This window comes from Platalea leucorodia, assembly GCF_965183815.1.
Source record: "Platalea leucorodia genome assembly, chromosome: 5".
Lineage (NCBI taxonomy): Eukaryota > Metazoa > Chordata > Aves > Pelecaniformes > Threskiornithidae > Platalea > Platalea leucorodia.
This window is the reverse complement of record NC_138827.1, coordinates 94,153,425-94,173,982: the sequence shown is the minus strand read 5'-3', so window position 1 is coordinate 94,173,982 and position 20,558 is coordinate 94,153,425. Positions and strand designations below refer to the sequence as shown.

Below are 20,558 nucleotides of genomic sequence, written 5' to 3'. Positions count from 1 at the left end.
GGAGTGGGTCCCGTCATTCAAACGAGACATCTGCTGATTTTATTTGCAATGACAGGTGAAGGAGTTAAACTGCAAGTCCCTGACTGGGAAGGCTTGAGTGTCATCCATGTCTAAATTTAAACTTGACAGCAAGAAGCCCAGAAAGGAAAAAGAGTAAGACGACAGCTTCTCCGTGCAAAACCTTAAGGTGCCACATGTTCGCTCTGCGTGCTGGCTGTAAACCTCTCCCAGAGCCGCGGGGCCGTTGTGTAGCTCCCAGCCCCGCAGCACCACGCGCTGCCATCTGCCTCCCATGGCTGCCGCCCGCCATGTCCGCTTCCATGTTTTGTCACTTCTGCGTTTGCTGCTGGCTGTCGCAGCATCAGGGGTCATTCAAGAGAGGAGACGTTTGCAGTTTGGTAGAGTGTGACAGAACCAGATCCTGACATTTGCGACACGTCCCAAGTGAATTAAAGGAGACAAACAGTTGAGCACCTCCTAGGAGACATTCATCCATGGCTGCTCTGAGTCAGTCCTTAGACCGAGAGCATGGCTGTTAACCAGTAACTCTGAAAATAAGTGTCTCTTAGTCTCTTCATGGAGTGCTGAGGAGCGATTTGGATTTTTCTGTCAAATACATGCACTATTTTCAGTCTAGCCATAAATAGTTCTCATGCGTTTTGTTTTGATCATGAGTATCTCAAATTGGATTCCTTCCTTAACTTTGAGAAGATGAGTTAATGTGTGGTACATATCCCCGCCTGGATGAGAAAAGAAACATTTTGACACGAACGTTCCTACAGCTACACAAAAAGGAACTCGTTGAAGTGCAAACGCTGGCTCACGAGCATAATGAGCAGCTAGTGAAACTGCTGAAATGTTCATGAAAAAGTAATTGCAAACAGTATTTGTTCAAGTGTTAAAATATTCCAGTACTTGCACGAAAGTATTGGTGGAGTTTGCTAACCGTGGCTTTCACTCTAGTTTGTTCACATAAAATTTTTGCGTATTTGGAAAATTATCAGAGATTTGACAGGGCGATGTGATGAAAGTCAGGCTATCTGGAGAGGCTGAGAAAGGGAAGCAAGAGTGAAGCAAGGGTTATACTTCTAAGAGGAGAAGGTTATAGCTGTGCTGCAGAAGGCGAGGAGAGGAAGCAGGGAAAATAGTTCGAGCAGAGCTCATGGAGAGAAGAAGCTGCAATTAAAGAAGAATTGGCAAGTGGGAACACATATAACTTCATTGGAAGACGAAGTGATTTTTCTGGTGTTAAAACGTACTGATTTCTTTCACATGATGCTTTCTTTTTTTATTTAACCTTTCTTTGCATGGCATGCTAATTGTATCCCTTTCCAGTAAGCTTATATTCACTATAAAACCTTGAACCATTTCTAGCTGGTTCGTTTCCTTTCACACACCTTTATTTTGCACAGAATTAAGTGGGTTTAGCTCAGAGGAGCTTATAAAGGGAGTTATGACAATGCAAAATTTCTGGAGAATTCAGGGATATGTTATCTGCTTTCAGGAGACCAAAAAGAAAAAAAATCTCTCTTTAATCCTGGCGTTTCTGTATGTTAGGCTCACTTCTCTCTTGTGACACTTCATTATGACTTTTCTGGGTTTGAATAAAAATGTAGTTCTCTTTTCTTGTAGATAAGATCACTGCTGCTGGGAGCTACTTTCTGTGTGTAGTATACATGAGTGTTTTGTGTCCTGGAGACTGAAAACTCTCCAAGTGTGGGTGGTCTCTTACTCCTTTTCTTCCCCCTCTACACTATTTAATGTTTGTGATCTGGCTGAAAGCAGATCTGCTTTCTGCAAGAAATGGCAGAAATGCCTCAAGGTTGCCAGTAAATTCTTGTGAAGAAGCACATGAATGAAGGCTGGTGGTGTTATTGCTGTGCAGCTATCCTGTGGGCAGTCTCCCTATTCATACAGGAAATTTTTGGTAGCTGGGGAGAGAACCCAGAATTTCAGGGCCATAGGTTAGTGCTTTTGTTTCTGGTCTTGTAGCCTTGTGACTTGTTCGTTGTTCGTCTCATATCCTGAAAGAAGTGTAAGTTTTGTACAGCAATAGTATGTGCTCATATAATATAAGCTAATATATTAGCTTATATAATATATGCGCTCATGTAATATATGCTGTGTCATTATGTTTGCCCATGAGGTGGCTGAATTGGTACTGGAGATTTAACTCATTCCAGAAGTTCCTAATGTTTAAGCATTTCATTCCTGTAACATTGTTGTTCTTGTAATGTGAATTTGTTGTTGGTTTACGGGTGCTTTTCTTAAGGTAATTCCCAGGTCCTTTCTTCTTAAAAAAAAAATTCATGTGGATGTTCTGATCTTTTTGTGTAGGTCGATAACACAGACTTCCCCACATGAATAGAAGGAGTAAATGGTAGCAAGAGCATTCTCTGACCTACCAGCAAGACGTAAATGAAACCTAGAATTAGCTTATACAGCTATTTGACCTGTAGGGGAAAGTTTGGATTTGTGAATGTCTGCTGTATATTCAGTGCTCTACTAGACAATGTGGTTTTGTGATGAGCAGCAGCATAGCCATGCACGTAGATACGGCACGCTCGTTCTGCAGGACAGTCAGTGGAGCTGTGTGCAACCTGCAAAACACCCTGGCAGTGAGATGGAGGACAGGATACTCATCTGCTTCCTGAAGTGTCACGTTTTGTCTATCCCCCCTGTGGAGCTGTGGCTTTGTACTTAATATAGAAAGAAGGTTTATTTGAGGGCCGGAGCATGGTCAGCGTAGCAGACACACAGAGGTAGTTGCTGTATCAGAGGAAGATCATTGTGGCAGTAATGATGCTGAATGGGTGTTGAAGGCATGGCTGAATCTCTGGTCTTCAGTGTATTATCATAGTCAAGCTGTTACTGCATCAGGTAACTCAGGCACAGCCTGGTGCTTTGAGTCAACTTGGGTGCTCAGGGGTTCGTAGCAGTACCTGATTTTCCTTCCGGGTGGTTTATCAGTTACTATAGGGACAGTTATGTATTTGGTTTTAAGCCCAATTTCTATAGACGCCAGTATCTTCTGAAAGCTTGTCTTAAGCCCTGGGTAGTAACTATATATTTCTTTATGTCATTTTCCTTGCTACTCTCTGACTCTCTGGAAGCTCTAGATGTCTCTTTAGCAGCAGTGAAATGCTTCTATAAGAGAAGATGCTAACAGTATTCAGCAAGGGCCTCTGGAACAGTAGTTTTGAAGCTGGCATTGACGGGATCTAAGCTGGAGAAATACTGACTGCTCTGAATGTTCTTCCCGCATCATTAGCCTCAGTTACTTTTTGTGAGCTGTACTCTCTGTACTGAAGGTGCTGTGTATCCTCTGCCCGGTACTGAGCGCTCTCTGCGCATCTTAGCTTGGCAGAAACCAAGGGTTACTCGGCACCTGGCAGAACATGGTTATGTAACAGTAAGGACAGTAATTAGATAATTTAGTTAGAACAATGTATTTATTTTCCAGTAATTTGTGTCTTGTTTTGCCGTTTTCCATTTTCCAGGTATTGCATATGACCAACTAGACAGAAGCCCTCTGTTCTCTGAGTAATTCCCCATATTTTTTCACAAGCATATAGGTATTTAATTTAATCCTTTGCAGCCTCCCTTTGTGGCATCTGCTTATTTATCACTATCTCTAAGATCCCTTTTCCACTTGGTAGTGTTCACATCTTTGGTCCCTTGGTTACTGCTATTGTAAATTATTATCCAGTAAGATTTATAGCTGTGAGACTTGTACAAATAATCTGCCTCCCCCATTTAATGGCTTAACACTAAAATACCTTTGTTATTTTCTAATGAAACTGTATGTATAATTTCTAGATAAATTTTTGCAGGTATGTCATGAAAATTTAGGTCAACAATGGAACTTTGTCAGGCTGTCTGACAGGCTACAAGTTGCACAGCACCATGGGCCCAGAGATTTTTCAAAGCATATAGGTGGTGAACCCACTGTAGCTTTACAATGACTTAACCTTTTCTTAGACAACTGACACTGGAACCCCTTCGCTGATGGAGTATAATGTAGTACCACATAAATTGCTTGGGTGTTTTATTTATTGATTTGTTATCTCATTTAAATGCACAAGGAAAAATTTAATTTAATTTAATTTCTGTGTAACAGGGTCACATGGAAAAGGCTGTGTATACATTTTTTAAATTCCAATAGCATTTTTTATAACTTCTCAGTTCAGTCCCCTGCTCCTCCTAAATTGCGTTTAGCTACTTTTAAAATAGGATTTTGAAATCATTGGGTACCCTTTTATATGATGTTCTTTCTTTTTTAAAAAAAAAAGAAGTTTAGGCCATGGCATATGTAGATGTATCCAGGTAGTGCAGTATGTTGTGGGTTGGGTTGTTTAGCCCTCTGTTTTAAGAGTTAGCAACAACCATATGCTTATTTGCCTTTGAGAACTATTAGTAAAACTAATGACATTTTTATTTCTCTCATATTTGCTTGGTTGCTACTCAGTTTTTAAAAACATACTCTTTGTCATCGTATTTCAGTAAATAGATTCAAATAGAGTCTGTCCTACTGATAGAGATCCTCCTCTCAGCCAAAACAAGAAAACCAGTGGTGCAGCAGCAGGTCCTTCCCTGCTCGTGAGACTGAAACATTAAGGGATGAATGACAAGTTGTCCTCTTGACTTGTTTCATGCTTCTTGTGTCTGCATTCAAGCAAGATAGATCACAGATCTCAAATATGATTTTTTACATTTTATTTTGAGTGGAGGTGAAGAAAAAGAGCTTTGAAGGAGAGGGTGGGTGTTTGTTTTTAAATATGCTGACTTCAGTGAGTCTGAGCCGAGTAAGAGTAGCTCGATGTGATGGAGACATTCTGAAAGGCTTTCCATCTCTAGTTTGTTATTCTCTGTAACGTTGCTATACAAAAAAATGATGGGACTGGATAGTTAGGGTAATTATTTTGATTGATTGATGATTTTTCCCAAATTAAGTCTTAAATTTTTGCTAAAAGTATGTTTACGTGTACAATTAATAAATAACTTTTTATGGTCTTTCAGCGTGAGAAGCTGATACATGAGTTGGAGGAAGAAAGACATTTAAGACTTGAGAGTGAAAAAAGATTACGGGAGGTAACACTAGAGTCGGAGCGTAGCAGAGCTCAGATGCGTGGGCTGCAAGAACAGTTTTCCAGGTATGTTGCGTAAGTAAACTGTGTTCAAAATACGGGAAGAACATACTTTGGTGTAGAAAGATTGATCAAACCTGTTGATAGCTTGAATGGATGGAATCTAAGGGAAAAACTGCGCTCTCTCTGAAATTCTGTAAACATAATGGGCTTTTGGCTCAATGATTGTTAGCATCCTGTAAAACTTAAAGGGCTTATACCATCATTCTATGTAATGGTGAAAATTTTCGTTTCTAGAGATTTTGAATTTGTTAGAATTCCCAATAATTTTCTGAGTACAGGTCTTCACTCCTCAAAAAGTGCATGTCATTGATAAGTCAATATTTGATTGCTTGTTTCTGTGAACCAACAAGAATAGGTTTGATCAATCTGAATAAAGTAAAAAAAAGTGATGCCTTTTACCAGCTGGGTAATCATCCTGCTTGAACATGCTTCGAATCTTCCTGTGTGGACTGGACCAGAGTTTTGTGCTAGAACAGAGCTTCACTTACGAGGGAACCGTCTTAGAACTTGGATTTAAGGCAAACCATTCATATGACCACAGTAACGATTTGTTATTTATTGTTTTCATGATGCATGATGAGATCTTGTACATTAAATAGATTTTTTTATTGTTTTTGTCACATGAACAGAAACAAAACAACCAAAACAAAATCATAAGAGACAATGGAATTTTATGTTGTATATTTTCTATCAAGCCTGAATATTAACTCATTCCCTCAGGCCCCTGAATTGTTGAAAAGTTCAAGTTCAGTTTAATATGCTGAAAACAAGCTGTGGGGTGGGTTTTTTCTTTGGTGGTTTTTGTTGGGGTTTTTAGGGTTTTCTGTGTTGGGCATTTTTTTGTGTTGGTTTTTTTTCCTCAGTGTCTGCCATGCTGCTGCTCTGATCTAAGACTGGATTTCTAGGCAATGCTGCAAAAGTTGATATTAGCAATAATAAAATTTGTTCTGATCTGTTATTTTGTTTTTGGAAAATTTCCGTTAATGCTCTTCAGATTTTAAAAAACTATCAAAGTGTTCAGATAAATCTGAAATTCTTTTGCTAAAAATGCTAAGGATATTTCTTTTTTAGTTTTGTGTTGTTGTTCTTGTTCTATGATCTTTGGTTTCAATTGGTACTCATTCTGATGAGACTCCGGAGTAATATACACAAAATAAATCCACCCTATGAGTATTCTAGAATATTTTGCTCTATTATATATTAATCTTTGTTTATGGAAGAACTTCCTGAGATCCTGAATTTAGAACAATATTATTGTTACAATAACTAGAAGCCTTTGAAATAAACTTTAAAGATGGTGCAGCCCTGATTCAGTAAAAAAGAAAAGAAGAGGTGAGGGGAAACCAGTCTCCAGACTAATGCACCCAGTAACTTGGTAAAATTTTAGCTGTTGTATATTCAGATCTTTCCAGGATAACCCTTCATTATTCCTGTGAAACCGTGGTAGTCTGATTCAGTTCTACAGTCTTTCTGAAAAGAATAACTATATTATTAGCTAGGATCCCTGAAGTCTACTGTCTTCAAATTAATCCATTCTTTTTCTTGTGTTACTATTTGCAGTCTAGCTTGCTCTGATCTATCAAGAAGCAGAGGGCTGCAAGTTCTTTGGATTAAAGTTGTTTGTCTCTTTATTTTTGTACCTCTCATTTAGATAAAGGTGAATGCTGTCTAAATCTATATTATGTTCTTTGTAAGGCTGTCTGCATGTTAGCTGTACTGTTTGAAAGCAAACTTAAGTATCACTTTTTATTAATGGCACCTGAGGTTGGCCCTGTTATTACCAATGATGAAAACTGCCATTGGCTTCATCAGGGCATGATTTTATTTTAGTGTAGACCAGATGCTAGGAAGAGAATGCATCACCTAAATACTTCATTTGCTTTTAAAACATTATGTTTGTTATGATGAATATTAGAGTGGTTTTTTTCTTATATTTAGGAGAATATTAAGATATTTGCTTACGCAAACAGACTTTCTCCCTAAATGAGTGTATTTTTTCTAACCCTGCTTGAGCAAATAATGAAACTCGCAACTGGATAATCTTGAGCTGCTTAGAGATTCTGTATTGTTTGAAGGATTTGAGACTTTTTCTCAATTTGAGAACAATTAAATGGGACAAGACAGGTGGTGATGGGAGGAGATGTTAAAATCAAGCAAACTGCAAGTACTTTGGAAGAAGACGGCTAGAGAATAATACTTTGGGCCCAAATGTTCTGGCTTGCCGATGCAGATAGGCTAAAGTAAGAACATATATTATAGCATAAATCTTTTAAATCTGTGTAATTCCTGAACTGAGTGGATTTACGTAGACATTCCTACATATACATGCAGTACAGTAAGTTAAACTGTGATTTGGAGGACATTTCTTTGCGTCTCAAAATATTTTCTCTGTATCTTTGAAAGACTGAAACATGGTAGTTTGTGGAAAGCTCTAAGTTGACCTTTGTAATCAGAGGAGGAATGCTGCCTATTCCTATCTGAAATTGTGTGAAAACTTTAATCTGTCATATAAGCATATAGTTTGAGATTGAGGAGTTCAGAAGGCAAGGTTTTTTTTTTTTATTGATTGACGTTTCTGTTCTTACCAAGTAAGCAATATTCCAGGCTAGGAGTCTGAAATAAATCGAAGTTCTCTTTCTTAACATCTGTATAAATCTGCCAGAGCCTTAAAGTGACACAGTGGTTAGTTTGATAAATATGTGACAGTTGCTGTGGAAGGAGAACGAGCTTTTAAAACCAAATTTCTTTTCCAGAATTGTGCTCTGGTGTATCCATGTAGTTTTAAATTTGTTTCCTAATTTTATTGGAGGTGAGTATATTTAAGGTGGGGAAAGATCCTGCAGGAAAACCATTTAATGTTAAAGCTAGGATTTTACACTGTGGTTGGATGGAGTTATTTTTGCATTACCTTAGTAGTCTCACCTTGAGGTGAAATCCTTGATGTTTTCTTTCTCAAAACAACTGAGATCTGTTGCTTTGCTGCAGCTGTTCTGTTAAATTCTATAAGGCCCTTCTTGGCATGACAATGTTTAGATGAAAGTTACTCAAATGCACAAAGATTAATTCTCTAAATACCTATGAGCCCAGTTTCTTCCAAGACAGTGTCATGCAGTCTGACTTTCCCGTTTTGATTGTTGGCAACTGTCATGTATATACTGACAGGTCACCATTTACATTAGTATTATGCCTGCTGCCTCTTTATCCAGCTCTGGAAGAAATTAAGTTAATTATTTTTGTTTGTTTGTTTGTTTGTTTGTTTTTGGTAGTTTTTTTGATTGCTCACAGTTTAACATTAGTTCCCCTTGAACTTCTTGTATCTTGGACATTAGAGAAGTAAATGTACTGTCTCTCATGTACCTCCTTGTTCTTGGTTTCAGCTGTGCTTTTCCTACTTCCAGCATCTTTCTACAACAGTAGAAACAGAAATGCAACAACCCTGCCCGAAGCAGTAGGTGTGATTTATAGTATCACTCTAAAAAGCACACTAAGACGCACAATATAAATTGATTACATTTCTCTGCTGTACATCAGTAAGCAATAGAAATTGTCGTCTGTTGAGTGCATACAGTACATGTGACTCCAAACTGGGATTAAACGTTAAAGCAGTAAAAGAGGAAGCTTTACTTAAGTTATTTTGATTACTATTTTGGTCTAAATGAAACAAGTTCAATAAAACACACTGTTGTAAAACATATCTGTAAACAGTAGTTGAAGAGTCTAGTATCAAATCTTAAAATCCCCTTTGGGTAAATCTCAAAAATTCTTTCAGTTCAGATGATGTTGTTTATAGGTATCAATGTCTGTGACCAGAAAACTGCCTCAGGCTTTTAAGAATGGGTGTTATTGGAAGAGTAGGAAACGGTTCTTGTTCGATCTGCCAGGGTCCTGCAAATGGGATGAGTGCAATTCTCATTAGATTGTATTTCAGCGTTCCCCTCACATTAATATTGACCGTAGGGTTAAGCCTGGGGACAAGGGGAGAAATGACTACTACAAATCTGATAACACTTCACATAAAAGGACTGGGTGGCTGTTGCTTTAGGCACATCCTACTTAGTTTTCTCCAATTATTGTTAATTCCCCTTGCTCCATTCTCGCTTGTCAGCAGGTGAGTGGAAATGATAACTGTTCTCCTAGCAGCTGTGATAAAGAGATTTTTTGCATTGCATCAGCATCTTGATGTTGCATCATCACATCATAATTTCTAATGCTGTCACATCTGCTTGATCTAGAGGTCAGCACCTGCTTGCACTTCAGTGGCCTTACTCCCATGACTGGTAATCCATACACATCAGAGACCGTGTCTGGGAAGTATAAGCCAGTAGGATGCCTCAGTAGCCCCTGTGGTCAGTCAGTTTGTCTAATGCCCATTGAATGCCAATTTAAACCATTAATAACATTTTAATCTTGTTTCTGGGGAGATTAAAATGCTCTCCTGGCAGCCATTGATGGTATTCCTTTGATTTTGCTATAGCAGGGATGAGTAATATACTATGTGGGAATTCAGTCCTTGTCTCAGAGGAAGATTACAGAAGGAGCTGTCTACAGTTCTCCTCTTCTGTGTAGTTCTGCAGTAATCTCTTAGCATCCTCCCTGCGTGGCCTGTATGTGAGGTTATTGCGGGAGGCAGATTGTCACAGAGATGGAGTTTATATCAAAGGCTGACCTTGTCATCCTGCCCTCTGTTTTTAGATACCGCCAGGTTTTATTAGATATGACTGTGTGAAATGGTACAAAGAAAACTAGTGAATAAGTATAAAACACAACTCGCGGGCTTGAAAATGCTCCATGTCTGGTGCGTATCTCACTTGTACACTTACTTCCTGCTTTGCTGCTGACTATAAAATGTCCCTCTTCAAACACGTTGTGGTGGGTTGACCTTGGCTGGCTGCCAGGTGCCCACCCAGCTGCTCTCTCAGTCACCTTCCTCAACAGGACTGGGGGAGAAAATAATAAGAAAAAAACCCTCATGGGTTAAGATAAGGACAGGGACATCACTCACCAATTACCATCAAGGGGAAAGTGGACTTGACTTGGGGAAGATTAATTTAATTTATTGCTAATTAAAAATAGAGAAGGAGGGTGAGAAACAAGGACAAAACTGGTAACACCTTCCCCCCCCCCCATCCCCCTTTGCAGGCTCGACTTTATTCCTTCCGTTCCTGACTCTTCTACCTCCTCAGCAGCATGGTTGGCGGGGGTAGTGGGGGGTGGGGGCTGCTGCGATCAGTTCAAACCACTTCATCTCTGCCAATCCTTCCTCCTCACACTTTTCCCCTGCTCCAGCATGGGGTCCTTCCCACTGGGGTCTTTGAGTGCTGGGAGGCCTCTCCGGTGTATGGTGTCTGAGAGCTGGGGCTGATGTCTGCTTCACAGGCACCAGTTCTGGAGCTGCCGCTCTCAGTGCGCTGGGCAGAGTGCTTTCACTGGACGACTGCTGAGCTCTTGGCTGGGCTTGCTGAGCCTCAGGACGTGGTGTGAATACCGTTTTACTAGGGCTTCGACCTAATGCTTAGGATATCGATCTTGTCTTGTGATTAGAATTGACAGAGTAAAAGGATGAAGTTTCTTTTAGATTAACACTGATGGGGTGAGTATATTAGTATTTTTATTTATGTGCATGTACGACACTTAGGTACATATTTCATCTCTAATCGTTGCTCAGAAGTGTCAAGCACTATTTCAAGTAAGATCAAGGAGCTTTTGTGTGAATAGTTTTCATCTGGCAGAGAATAGAGGAATGGTTCTATTAAACCCATGAAATTAAGCCCAAAGAGAAGGCTGCCCCAAGTTCTATATGGAGTTTGTCCCCTCTCAGTTCATGGGCTACTTTGAACTAAATGTGCTCGTTTCCTGTTGTTTGACCAACAAGAAGAAAAAAAAGAATTTTATAATTTTTCATACCTGGCTTCATTTTTTCCACTCTTCTGTGTATGATTACGGTGGTTTTGAAAGTACATGAGAAATATCTTCAAAGAATGTGTTATCTCAGTTTTCTTCAAAAACTACGATTCTCATTCTCATGTTAGAAACCATCAGATTGAAATACATATTTTCATACAGAAGTTGAGAAAGAACCAAAGCAATGAGGTCAGAGTGACTGCAGAGGGGCTGAAGAACCGGTGTAAACTCAAAACACAGAAGTCACACAAGGACCAGAAGTTATCGCAGACTATACTGCATGACGTATATTGACTTACGTAACACTTTTAGAGAGCGATGGATTGCTGTGCTTCAGGCGTTATTAAAGAGGGACGTAGAGGTACATGCAGTTCCTGATCTTCTGCGGGCTCTTCAGGCGCTGAAGCTGCATTAAGAGCCAGCCCTATTTCAGTACCCCGATGCACTAGTAGATCACGTGGTGGTGTTTCATGGCAGCTCTTAGTTGCTGAAAGCTTCTTTCAAGAGGTCCAGGGAAATAGGTAATTTTTATCTTCCACAGACAAAAACATGGCTATCTGTGTGCTCAGAAAATCCTGGATTTGGTTTGTATTTATATGCTGACAGTATGCATTATACTTGTATTTCTGGAAGGTTGCATCTATTGCCTTTTACTGATTTATCAGAGCATGAAATGATACTCTGCTTCCTCTGTTCTAGCTAGCACTACAATTTGATAGGATATAGTGTTTTTTTTTTCCTTTGCATAATGTAGTAGATTAGCACCAAAGTAGTGTACTAGGTTACAGTGTAATCCTTTGGTTTACCCTGTCTTTTAAAACATACAAGACAAAGCCTAACATAAAAACAATGTATCGACATTTTCATTACAATTTAACAGTAGGTTACCAATGCCCATACACAGGTCCACACACAATGTATAATCTCCTTCATGCATTAATTTTTGTGATAGAAAAATGGTTTAAATATTCTCTGCACTCCCGTACCATGGTCCTGACGGAGCAGGACCTATCTATATTAGATAGTGTGTGGTATGTATCCATAATCTCTCATTTTGTATGGCTGTTTCATTCCCAAAGTGAGAGATCTCCACCGATGTTGAAGGAAGTTCCTGGAAGCATGTACCAAATAATATTGTGCTTGAGAGTAAGAGTAGGGATTCCTGTGCAGCTGTAGTGATTGGGTTTACAGACCCTTTTATGTTGGAAGACAGTGAAAACCTCATTTTGGTGAAACTGCAGACTCCCTTGCTATTGCTGTTTAAAAAGATTGAGGTTCGTGTTTGGTGTTTATGTACTGTGAAACCCTGTACCTGTCGAAGTTTACGGCTCTGTGCGTTTTATTTTGCACAATAACAGGCATATTTTTGCAGGTATTTCTAGCTGCGGATAATTCTCCATTGTAAAACATGTTTAGATTTATGAAAGGACAGTCCTGATATAGGAGCTAAGTTCTATTACTGAGTAACGTTGCTGCCTAAGAGCTGTGCAGTCATGTATGGTAAGGTGTTTCCAAGGTAGATAGGACCTGTGGTTGTCAGGAGGACTTCTGCTACTTATTGCTGGTTTGCTGTTCTTACAGATGTGTTTTTAAAATTGCATTGGAACATGGAAAGTTAAAGTGTTGACTGTTTCTTTCCTGTGGAACTTGTCATAGTTTGGTTTCTTTCAAACTTGGGAAATCAGGAAAGTCACAGATGTGCCACGTGCTATTCTGCAATTCCTTGATGCCCTATAAGGTAGAGAGACTATTCAAAACCAACACATTCCTTCACATATTTAATAAGAAGGTTCCTTTTCTAGGCATGATAGATACTTTAATTCCAAGGACCAGCAGAAAGATCAGCAGATCTGCCAGAAAAATATCTGCAAAGATCAGCAGAAAATAATTTGTTTTCCTTTAGTTTATTTTTTCCCTTAAGTCAAGCTATTTCATAATAATTAGCTGTGGTCTAAAAGAACATCTTTTAAAATGCTTTCTTTTAACATTATATTCTTAATTCTGAGCCATTTTTCAGGAAAGAATCTGCCCTGATTACACTGGAAGATCATCATCACTTTTTCTTCCTAGCTTGCCTTGATGCTCCCACGCACAATTACCCCCTCTATGTGAAAGACCGAACTCTTTCATACTTAGGTCACCTTTTTATTTGGAGGTATATACATATATATTTATATACACCTAAGGCATTGTTACAAAGATTATAGAAGGATGAAAAGTAATTTTAAACAGAAAATCATGGGGAAGATAGGAGGATAGAACGGCATATAATAGATGAGAAAGCAGGAATGCTTAACAGCTGTTCTTAGGCTTCCCTAGAGGAAAATAATGGCATACACATACCAATAAAGACTGACAAGGATGATCTGAGATCACAAGATAGAATGCGAAAGGTAACTAGTTAAAGAATTAAGATAAGTAGATTCAGCCAAGATTTCTTGATCATACTCACGGGCACCAACTGTAGTCAAACAACTACTGACAATTATATGTGTAGGCAGTTGAAGAATGAGTGAAGTCCCACAGGAGTGCTATTTACTTGTATGTAACTAAGAAATTGTGCACAGGATATTAGACCGATTTGTTACTAATAAAATATAGATATGGTTCCCCCAATAGTCTTCATGAAGAAAACTAAACAATTATGGTCCCAGTGCTCAGTTCAGTTGCCTGTGCTCTAGTAAGTAGCCTCTGAGAAACTCTTCCAGGAAGAGTTTTTTTATTAAGTTTAATGTACACGGAGAACTGCTGTGCTTAACAATGCTCTGTAGCATCTCTCTTGAAGTGCTTTTGAAGTTAGAACATGGCTAGGATCAGGTGCTACATCCTTAGTGGCAGCTACAGATGATCTGCTTTGGGAAGACTTTTTCATGATGGAAAAGAATTGTGATATTCCCATGTCCTGTGATGTGAGGTTAATCCCTTACTTGACCCATTAGGAACTCCTTCCAACCAAATGTATTAGAATAATTTTACAGTGTTTTGCAGAAAAGATGATAATAGGCAATATATTTAAAGGGGACAGGCTTCTGTCTAGATTGCAGTCATAAAACTTTTGTATGTGTGTTGAAAGTTCATGTGTGCTTTAAAAATATTAAAATGGAAGATTGCCTTTGCTTATAAGACCACCTAATTTTGTCAATTCTATATACTATTTCTCTCCTCGTTAATGGACTTTACTATTGACATACTTTGAAGAAGCATATAGTAATGGCTCCATATAATCTGAAAATTCTTCTGTTTCAAAAAGGTGGCCTTTCATATAACTCTGTGCTTTTAAAAATAATCAGTAATTCTTTCTGCCATGTTTCCTACCAAGACAAATAAGAGAGAGTTTTCTCTTTAGTTTTGGTGGGATAGAAGTCTTCAACAGTTTAGTTTATTCATGTAAAAGCCAGATCCATCCTTCTGAACCTGAACATGGAAAAATTCTCTACTTCAGATTGTATGTGTACCTTTGTCTTTTAAAAATATTGTCTTCATAATATCTGTATAATAAAAGAATATTACAAAGGAAATGGAGGGAATACCTGTGAGAGAAAGACAATGCAGTCATAAAGATGTTGAATCCTTACAGTAGAATATACTACAGAGAGTCACCTTTGAAACAGCATTGTCATTTACATTTTTGAATCCAGTAATTCAGAAAGATCTGTGTAAATGGAAATTCTGTCTCCATAAAATGATTAGAAAAGTTAAACTAGATAAGGAGAACAGGCAAGAAGAAAGCTGGCAAAGAACAGATGTTACCTTAGGATCTGTCATGGATGACTGTAGTAAATTTAAAGACTCTTTTTAAAAGCATCAATCTGGTTTGAGCTACAGGATTGTCTACCAGAGTTGTTTTCTACACCAACACAATGACTCAGTCTCTCTTTAGAGTCTTCTGTTTCCCTGTAGTGTTGTACAACGGTACCTTTTATTAATTACCCATTCCTGGGAAGAGAGAGGATATGAAATGGAAATGACAGGAATGTTTTGAAACCTCCATTGCATGTGCCTTTCACAGCTGGCCGTCTTACCGATGCTCATGCCAGGCATACGTGTGCTGTCCACGCTTTGACACTAATTTCTTCAAAGTGAGCAGTTGTCTTGGAGAGACAAAAAGACACACATTTTTAAAATCCATATATATAAGGTTAGTGAAGACTGATCCTCTGATTCCATGAGTAAAGTCACTACCCGGATAACACGGATTTATCCCATTTTAATTTGCTGATCCCATCACACTTGTGGTTCATTATGTCATATGATTGTAAACCTATACTTAAAAGCCATATCTGATATATGATTTGCAGATTATAGACTGTTTCTTTTTACTAATGGGTCAGAGAGAAGCGTGAGTTTATGATCATGATTTTTGTGGTTGTTTTTCTGTTAGATGGTTGAGGTGGCTTGTATTAATAATTTTCCTCTACTATAAAAGTTGTGTTGTAAACTGTAAATGTATCATTAATGGGCAGTGGTGTATATTCAGATTGATGGTGGTAGGTACAGAGCAAATTAAACCATGAGGGAATATTATGATTAAAAAGCTGACATAAAACCAAATGATCTCGATAGTGATACTTCTCTTTTACGACCATGATTGGAATCTTCAAAGGATCATTGGTTGACTGAGTCTAAATTTTACCTTTAAAATTTTACAGGAAACTAAATCAGGGAGCCTACACTCCCATTCTAATTGCAAGCAGATAAAATCTGATCCAGAAAAGTGCTCAGCCTTTTTAAGGTACTGGTATGCCTTCTGCTTTCATTAAAGGCAGAAGGAAAGGAGTGCTTCAGGGACCTTTGACAAGTTTGGTGTCTTAAATAGTACAGATGTGCAGATTTGTGGTACAGACGATAAGAACATGAAATCCTGAATGTTATCTCTCTGAGTAGAATAATAGGGGAATCCTTTGTCTTAGATTTCAAAGCAAGGTTTTCTGTTCCTCATGTGTGTATGAGGCAGGGAGGAGAAAAGGGCTTTCTCTAACGTACTCTAAAGGAAATTGTACAGGCAACAGAATAGGAAAACATGCACAAAGATGACACGACTTGGTATCACCGTTGTATCCGAAGGTGGGCCCTGTAGATTGGGACTTTTGCTCTCGTCAGTGAGAAGCTGTTGTAGAATCATATCTTTACTCACAGTTTGCATAGCTGGCTTTCTAATGCTGGTGTGCAAGTGAAGAGCTGGTCTTTAAATGTGCCCAATACATAATTTGTAAATATAATCAGTTTTTCATCCTGTTCTGCATAGCCTCTTAAGTACCTACACTAACTAATGGAAATAGAATAATTTATCTGCCTGACTTGAGGTGGTAATATATTTTTTCAACCTAGTAGCAATTTGTAGTCTGCATAGATTGGATTGTTTCACAGGAGAATTATTATGGTAATTTTAATTTTATCTTAGAACTTGTAATTATTCCAAAGTATTGTTCTAATGTAACAGGCTGTGCAGCAGTTCATTTGTTTGGCAGTGCTCAAAATTGGACAGGGCAAGTTAAAAATTTAGTTTTAATCTTTTTCTTTTATCAAAATGTTTTGTGTGTGTGTTTTCTCCTATGAGCACATTTCAAATATGATTATTAAAAGTTGTAGTGAGTATGTTTAAAGCTGAAAAGCTATTATGTTAGGTGCAAACGGTTTTGGAGTTTTGCTTCTCAGAGTATATGTTAAACATTAAGAGAACAGGATGGGATTGGCTTTTCTTGTACAGGCTTCTAGACCTAGTTTTTCTGATTATTCATCCGTTACTCTGATACTACATTTTTGCTAGATACTCTACAGGTGCACCCTCAGGGATTTATGCCCTTGTTGTGGTTTAACCCCAGCTGGCAACTAAGCACCACCCAGCCACTCTCACTTTCCCCTGGTGGGATGGGGGAGAGAATCAGAAGAGTAAAAATGAGAAAACTCGTGGGTTGAGATAAAGACAGTTTAATAGGTAAAGCAAAAGCCGTGCACAAGCAAAGCAAAACAAGGAATTCATTCACTCCTTCCCATGGGCAGGCGGGTGTTCAGCCATCCCCAGGAAAGCAGGGCGCCATCACGCGTAACGGTGACTTGGGAAGACAAACACCATCACTCCGAATGTCTCCCCCTTCCTTCTTCTTCCCCCAGCTCTCTATGTTGAGCATGATGCCATATGGTGTGGGACAGCCCTTTGGGCAGTCTGGGTCAGCTGTCCCAGCCATGCCCCCTCCCAGCTTCTTATGTCAGCACTGCTCAGCAGTAACAAAAACATCCCTGTATTATCAACACTGTTCCCAGCACAAATCCAAAACATAGCCCTATATTAGCTACTGTGAAGAAAATTAACTCTACCCCAGCCAAAACCAGCACAGCCCTGAAGACATAAGAAGTTTGTTTCAGCTGCATGGATGTTGCTTGTGTGTTTTCTTGGTATCTGTAATGGAACTTGCTTAGAGGAAAAATGGGATTTGAAAAAGAAAAGGTGCTTGGTTTTAGTCCATCAGTATCAGTAAAAACAGCTGTGAGGTCTTTATTCACTCCTGTTTGAAGGAGAGACTTAGGATTCTTACTGAGTTTGGATCTAGACCTAGCAGAGGGAATGTCCCCAGGAAAGGAATGGGCATTTCCCTTCTTAAGGATGAAGAAAACACTAAAGGACGAATGCTGCACTTTTAAGTAATCTGACACGATTCAAACTATTCTAATAAATAAGGATGGTGGGCCAGATCCTCACCAGCTCCTTGAAAGGTGCACGATGACTGCACTAAAAATGCAACAATGAGAGCTGACTATATCTGGCTTATGGCAGGAATGGACTTAAGTAATTACCATGGGCTTTGCCCGTAATGAGTTTATTGCTTAAAATCTTGATACTTTTTGCAGTGCCATTAATCATGTTGAACTTATATGACTAATATGGTTATAATTCCTAACTCCATAGCGATTCTGTTACAATTTAGTAACAATTACTGTCTACTATTGCAGATAGCTTTTATTGTAAAGCATTGCCAAAAATCTTAATGTGATTATCTTTGGTCATAATGTGTGCTTCAGTTTGCGGATACTGTAAGAAAATGTAGATTGATTTGAATGATTGTTTCACTGTAACATGGTTTTAATTCCGTGTGTAGTGCCTGCTTCCTAATCTCAAATTTTACGAATTGGGCACTGCTAACCTTCAGTCAAATTGTGTATCAATAGGAATTAATTAAATATGTATTTCAGAAAGCATCCATTATCTTCCAAGCATGCAGTATAATAACTACGGATAGGTTATTCTGCAAACATTGTCCAAAGGATGGGAATAGAATGTTGTGTTGCATAAAACAACGAGCTCCTCTTGTGACAATCGGATAACTAAAGATACGCTGCAAAAGGATGCAGTGTAGTTTCTCTGTTCAGAACAAGGCAGAATATCATAGAGAACACTGAGTATTTTAGGTTGTTGATACACACTCTTAGTTTCCATGTACCTTGGAGAACATTTTTCTTTTCCATCACTCTGTTTCATGATAACTGAATCCCAGTTCAATTGCTTTCTTCAAGATAAGGGATTTTACTCTTCTTGGTTTTCACCAGCATTCCAGATAGGGAGGAAGAAGTGGCATGCTGAGGAAGAGTTGCATTTGTTATGAGAAGAGTGGTTAGGAGGAGATGTGAGACAATGAGGCTTAACGCTGCAAGGGACCAGAGATTTCTGTAGTCTCTTGTTTTGGCAGAGGAGGTTGTGCTGCATTTGAGAACTTGACATATATTTTTCTGCAAACGTTTTTAATCCTCCTTTTTGTTCTCCTATATTTGTGGGATTTAATTGTCCAGTTTTTCATGCCAGTACATAGCAGAGCAAGCACATCCTGCCATACATTGTGCCTGTATTGGAAATCCAAGTAAACTGTGTGTTTAGAACTAAGTTTTTATCCTCTAGGAATATAGATTAGATCATTAAGTTGTAGTGCCCTTATCAGTGTTTGCAAGCTGCAGAGTCTATTAATTGAATGAATGTGGCATGGGTTGATACACTGTCTCAGCTGATCAGAAGGTAACCTTTTTCTGTCTTTAGCTATAGGTTTCATCCTTCATCCTAAATCTTTTTTAGAGGCATTGGGTTGATTGTGGTTTTATTGCTGTGTTCTGTTTGTCTTCAGTTGGCAGATTCCTTCCAGCTTGTATCTACTAGCCGTCAGAAAGCTAATCACATATAGGTCATGTATAGATGATAAGCAAATAACAGGAAGCCTTTGTGTATATTCCTTTTTACTGGAAAAATCAAGAAATTGGAAAATTCTGGCCACCTGTACTACTTTCTGAAAGGCAGCTAAGGCAGAGCAAGGTAATTGGTAGATTAAAAAGCCAGGGAGTTGACTGACTTCAAAATTACAGTTACAATTATTGTATATCAAAGTGGGTATGTGTTAAAAGTGGCCTACAGTGCTGATCCCTCCCCTTGGCTTGTTGAATGCAAGTGTATCTCAGAATATGAATTCTGTTCAAGACAAAGTATTTCTTAATCTTCTCAAGTACTGTAAATGTCTGCTGCTACTACGCTTGTATTCTCAAACTGAAGAGCAAAAAAACCAAAAAACAATCCAACTGTCAATGTCTTCCTTAAAAGGCAAATGTCTATCAAATTCAATTCTTATATTTTAGTCTCAACACTTCACAGAGAAAAGAGCTCATTTTGTCTAAGACTATGCAGTAGTGAATAGTGGGAGAGTATGTTATGTTGGTGTGAATTTACTGTAGAACCTGTTACAGAAAGAATGAGGAAAACTTAACATTTTTTTAAAAAATTGAGTTTCATGGAGGCCACGTGGATCCGTTTCTGAAATATTTGTTGAAGACAATTTTAGTGTATACAGGGAAGAATAATGGGTCACTGGTTTCAGTAGTTTCGTACTTCAGTGAGTATTCTTGTTGTAAAAATACTTTAAATATTTTGGGTTTCATTCATCTCTTGCAGTTATATACCGAATTGCTGAAATTTATAGCATTGCAAAATCATGAGCAATATTTTCCCATTCCAGACTTGTTTGCATTTCATTGTGAGCCCTCTGTTGCATATTTGGTGACATATTTAGTGGTTATTGCAGCGCTATATGTATTTTCTCAATCAGTGCGTTTGTAATAGGACAATTATACTGGCAACTGCAATATGAAACACATGCATCATGATCCATTGTAGTGCTGGCAGGATGAGAAATGTCAATCGAGGTTGTTGTAAGAGGTTTCCTAATCCTGCTGAACTAAGGAGTGAGGTTCTTTCTGAATCATTGCCATCTGGAGTATATAAAAATGTGAAATAACCTTTTATCATTAGGTTGGCACATGCTACTGGAGCAGTATTGGCATTGATGAAGTTCTAATGAAATGAAATACTATGCACTGAGAAAAGCTCACTGCTTCATTATTTTGTCTAGATTCTTCAGAACCCTCCCCTCCAATTTACGAAGCTTATTGAGTAGTTAATAATGTTTTAAATCTGAAAGACACGGAGTCTTTATTTACAATAATCTGGCATTTTAATATGGATATTCATCTAGTTAT

The 20,558-nt window shown here is 38.4% G+C and overlaps 1 protein-coding gene across 1 annotated transcript in view; it reads left to right on the top strand.

Annotated features, from left to right (window-relative positions):
* The window catches only part of NCKAP5 (NCK associated protein 5), a gene marked incomplete at both ends in the record, with an annotated part of 383,473 nt that overhangs the window by 174,687 nt on the left and 188,228 nt on the right, over nucleotides 1-20,558 (top strand). Inside the window, one exon of the mRNA XM_082314721.1 lies at nucleotides 5,020-5,153. Coding sequence (XP_082170847.1) covers nucleotides 5,020-5,153 — 134 coding nt within the window. The remainder of the gene's footprint in view (nucleotides 1-5,019; nucleotides 5,154-20,558) is intronic.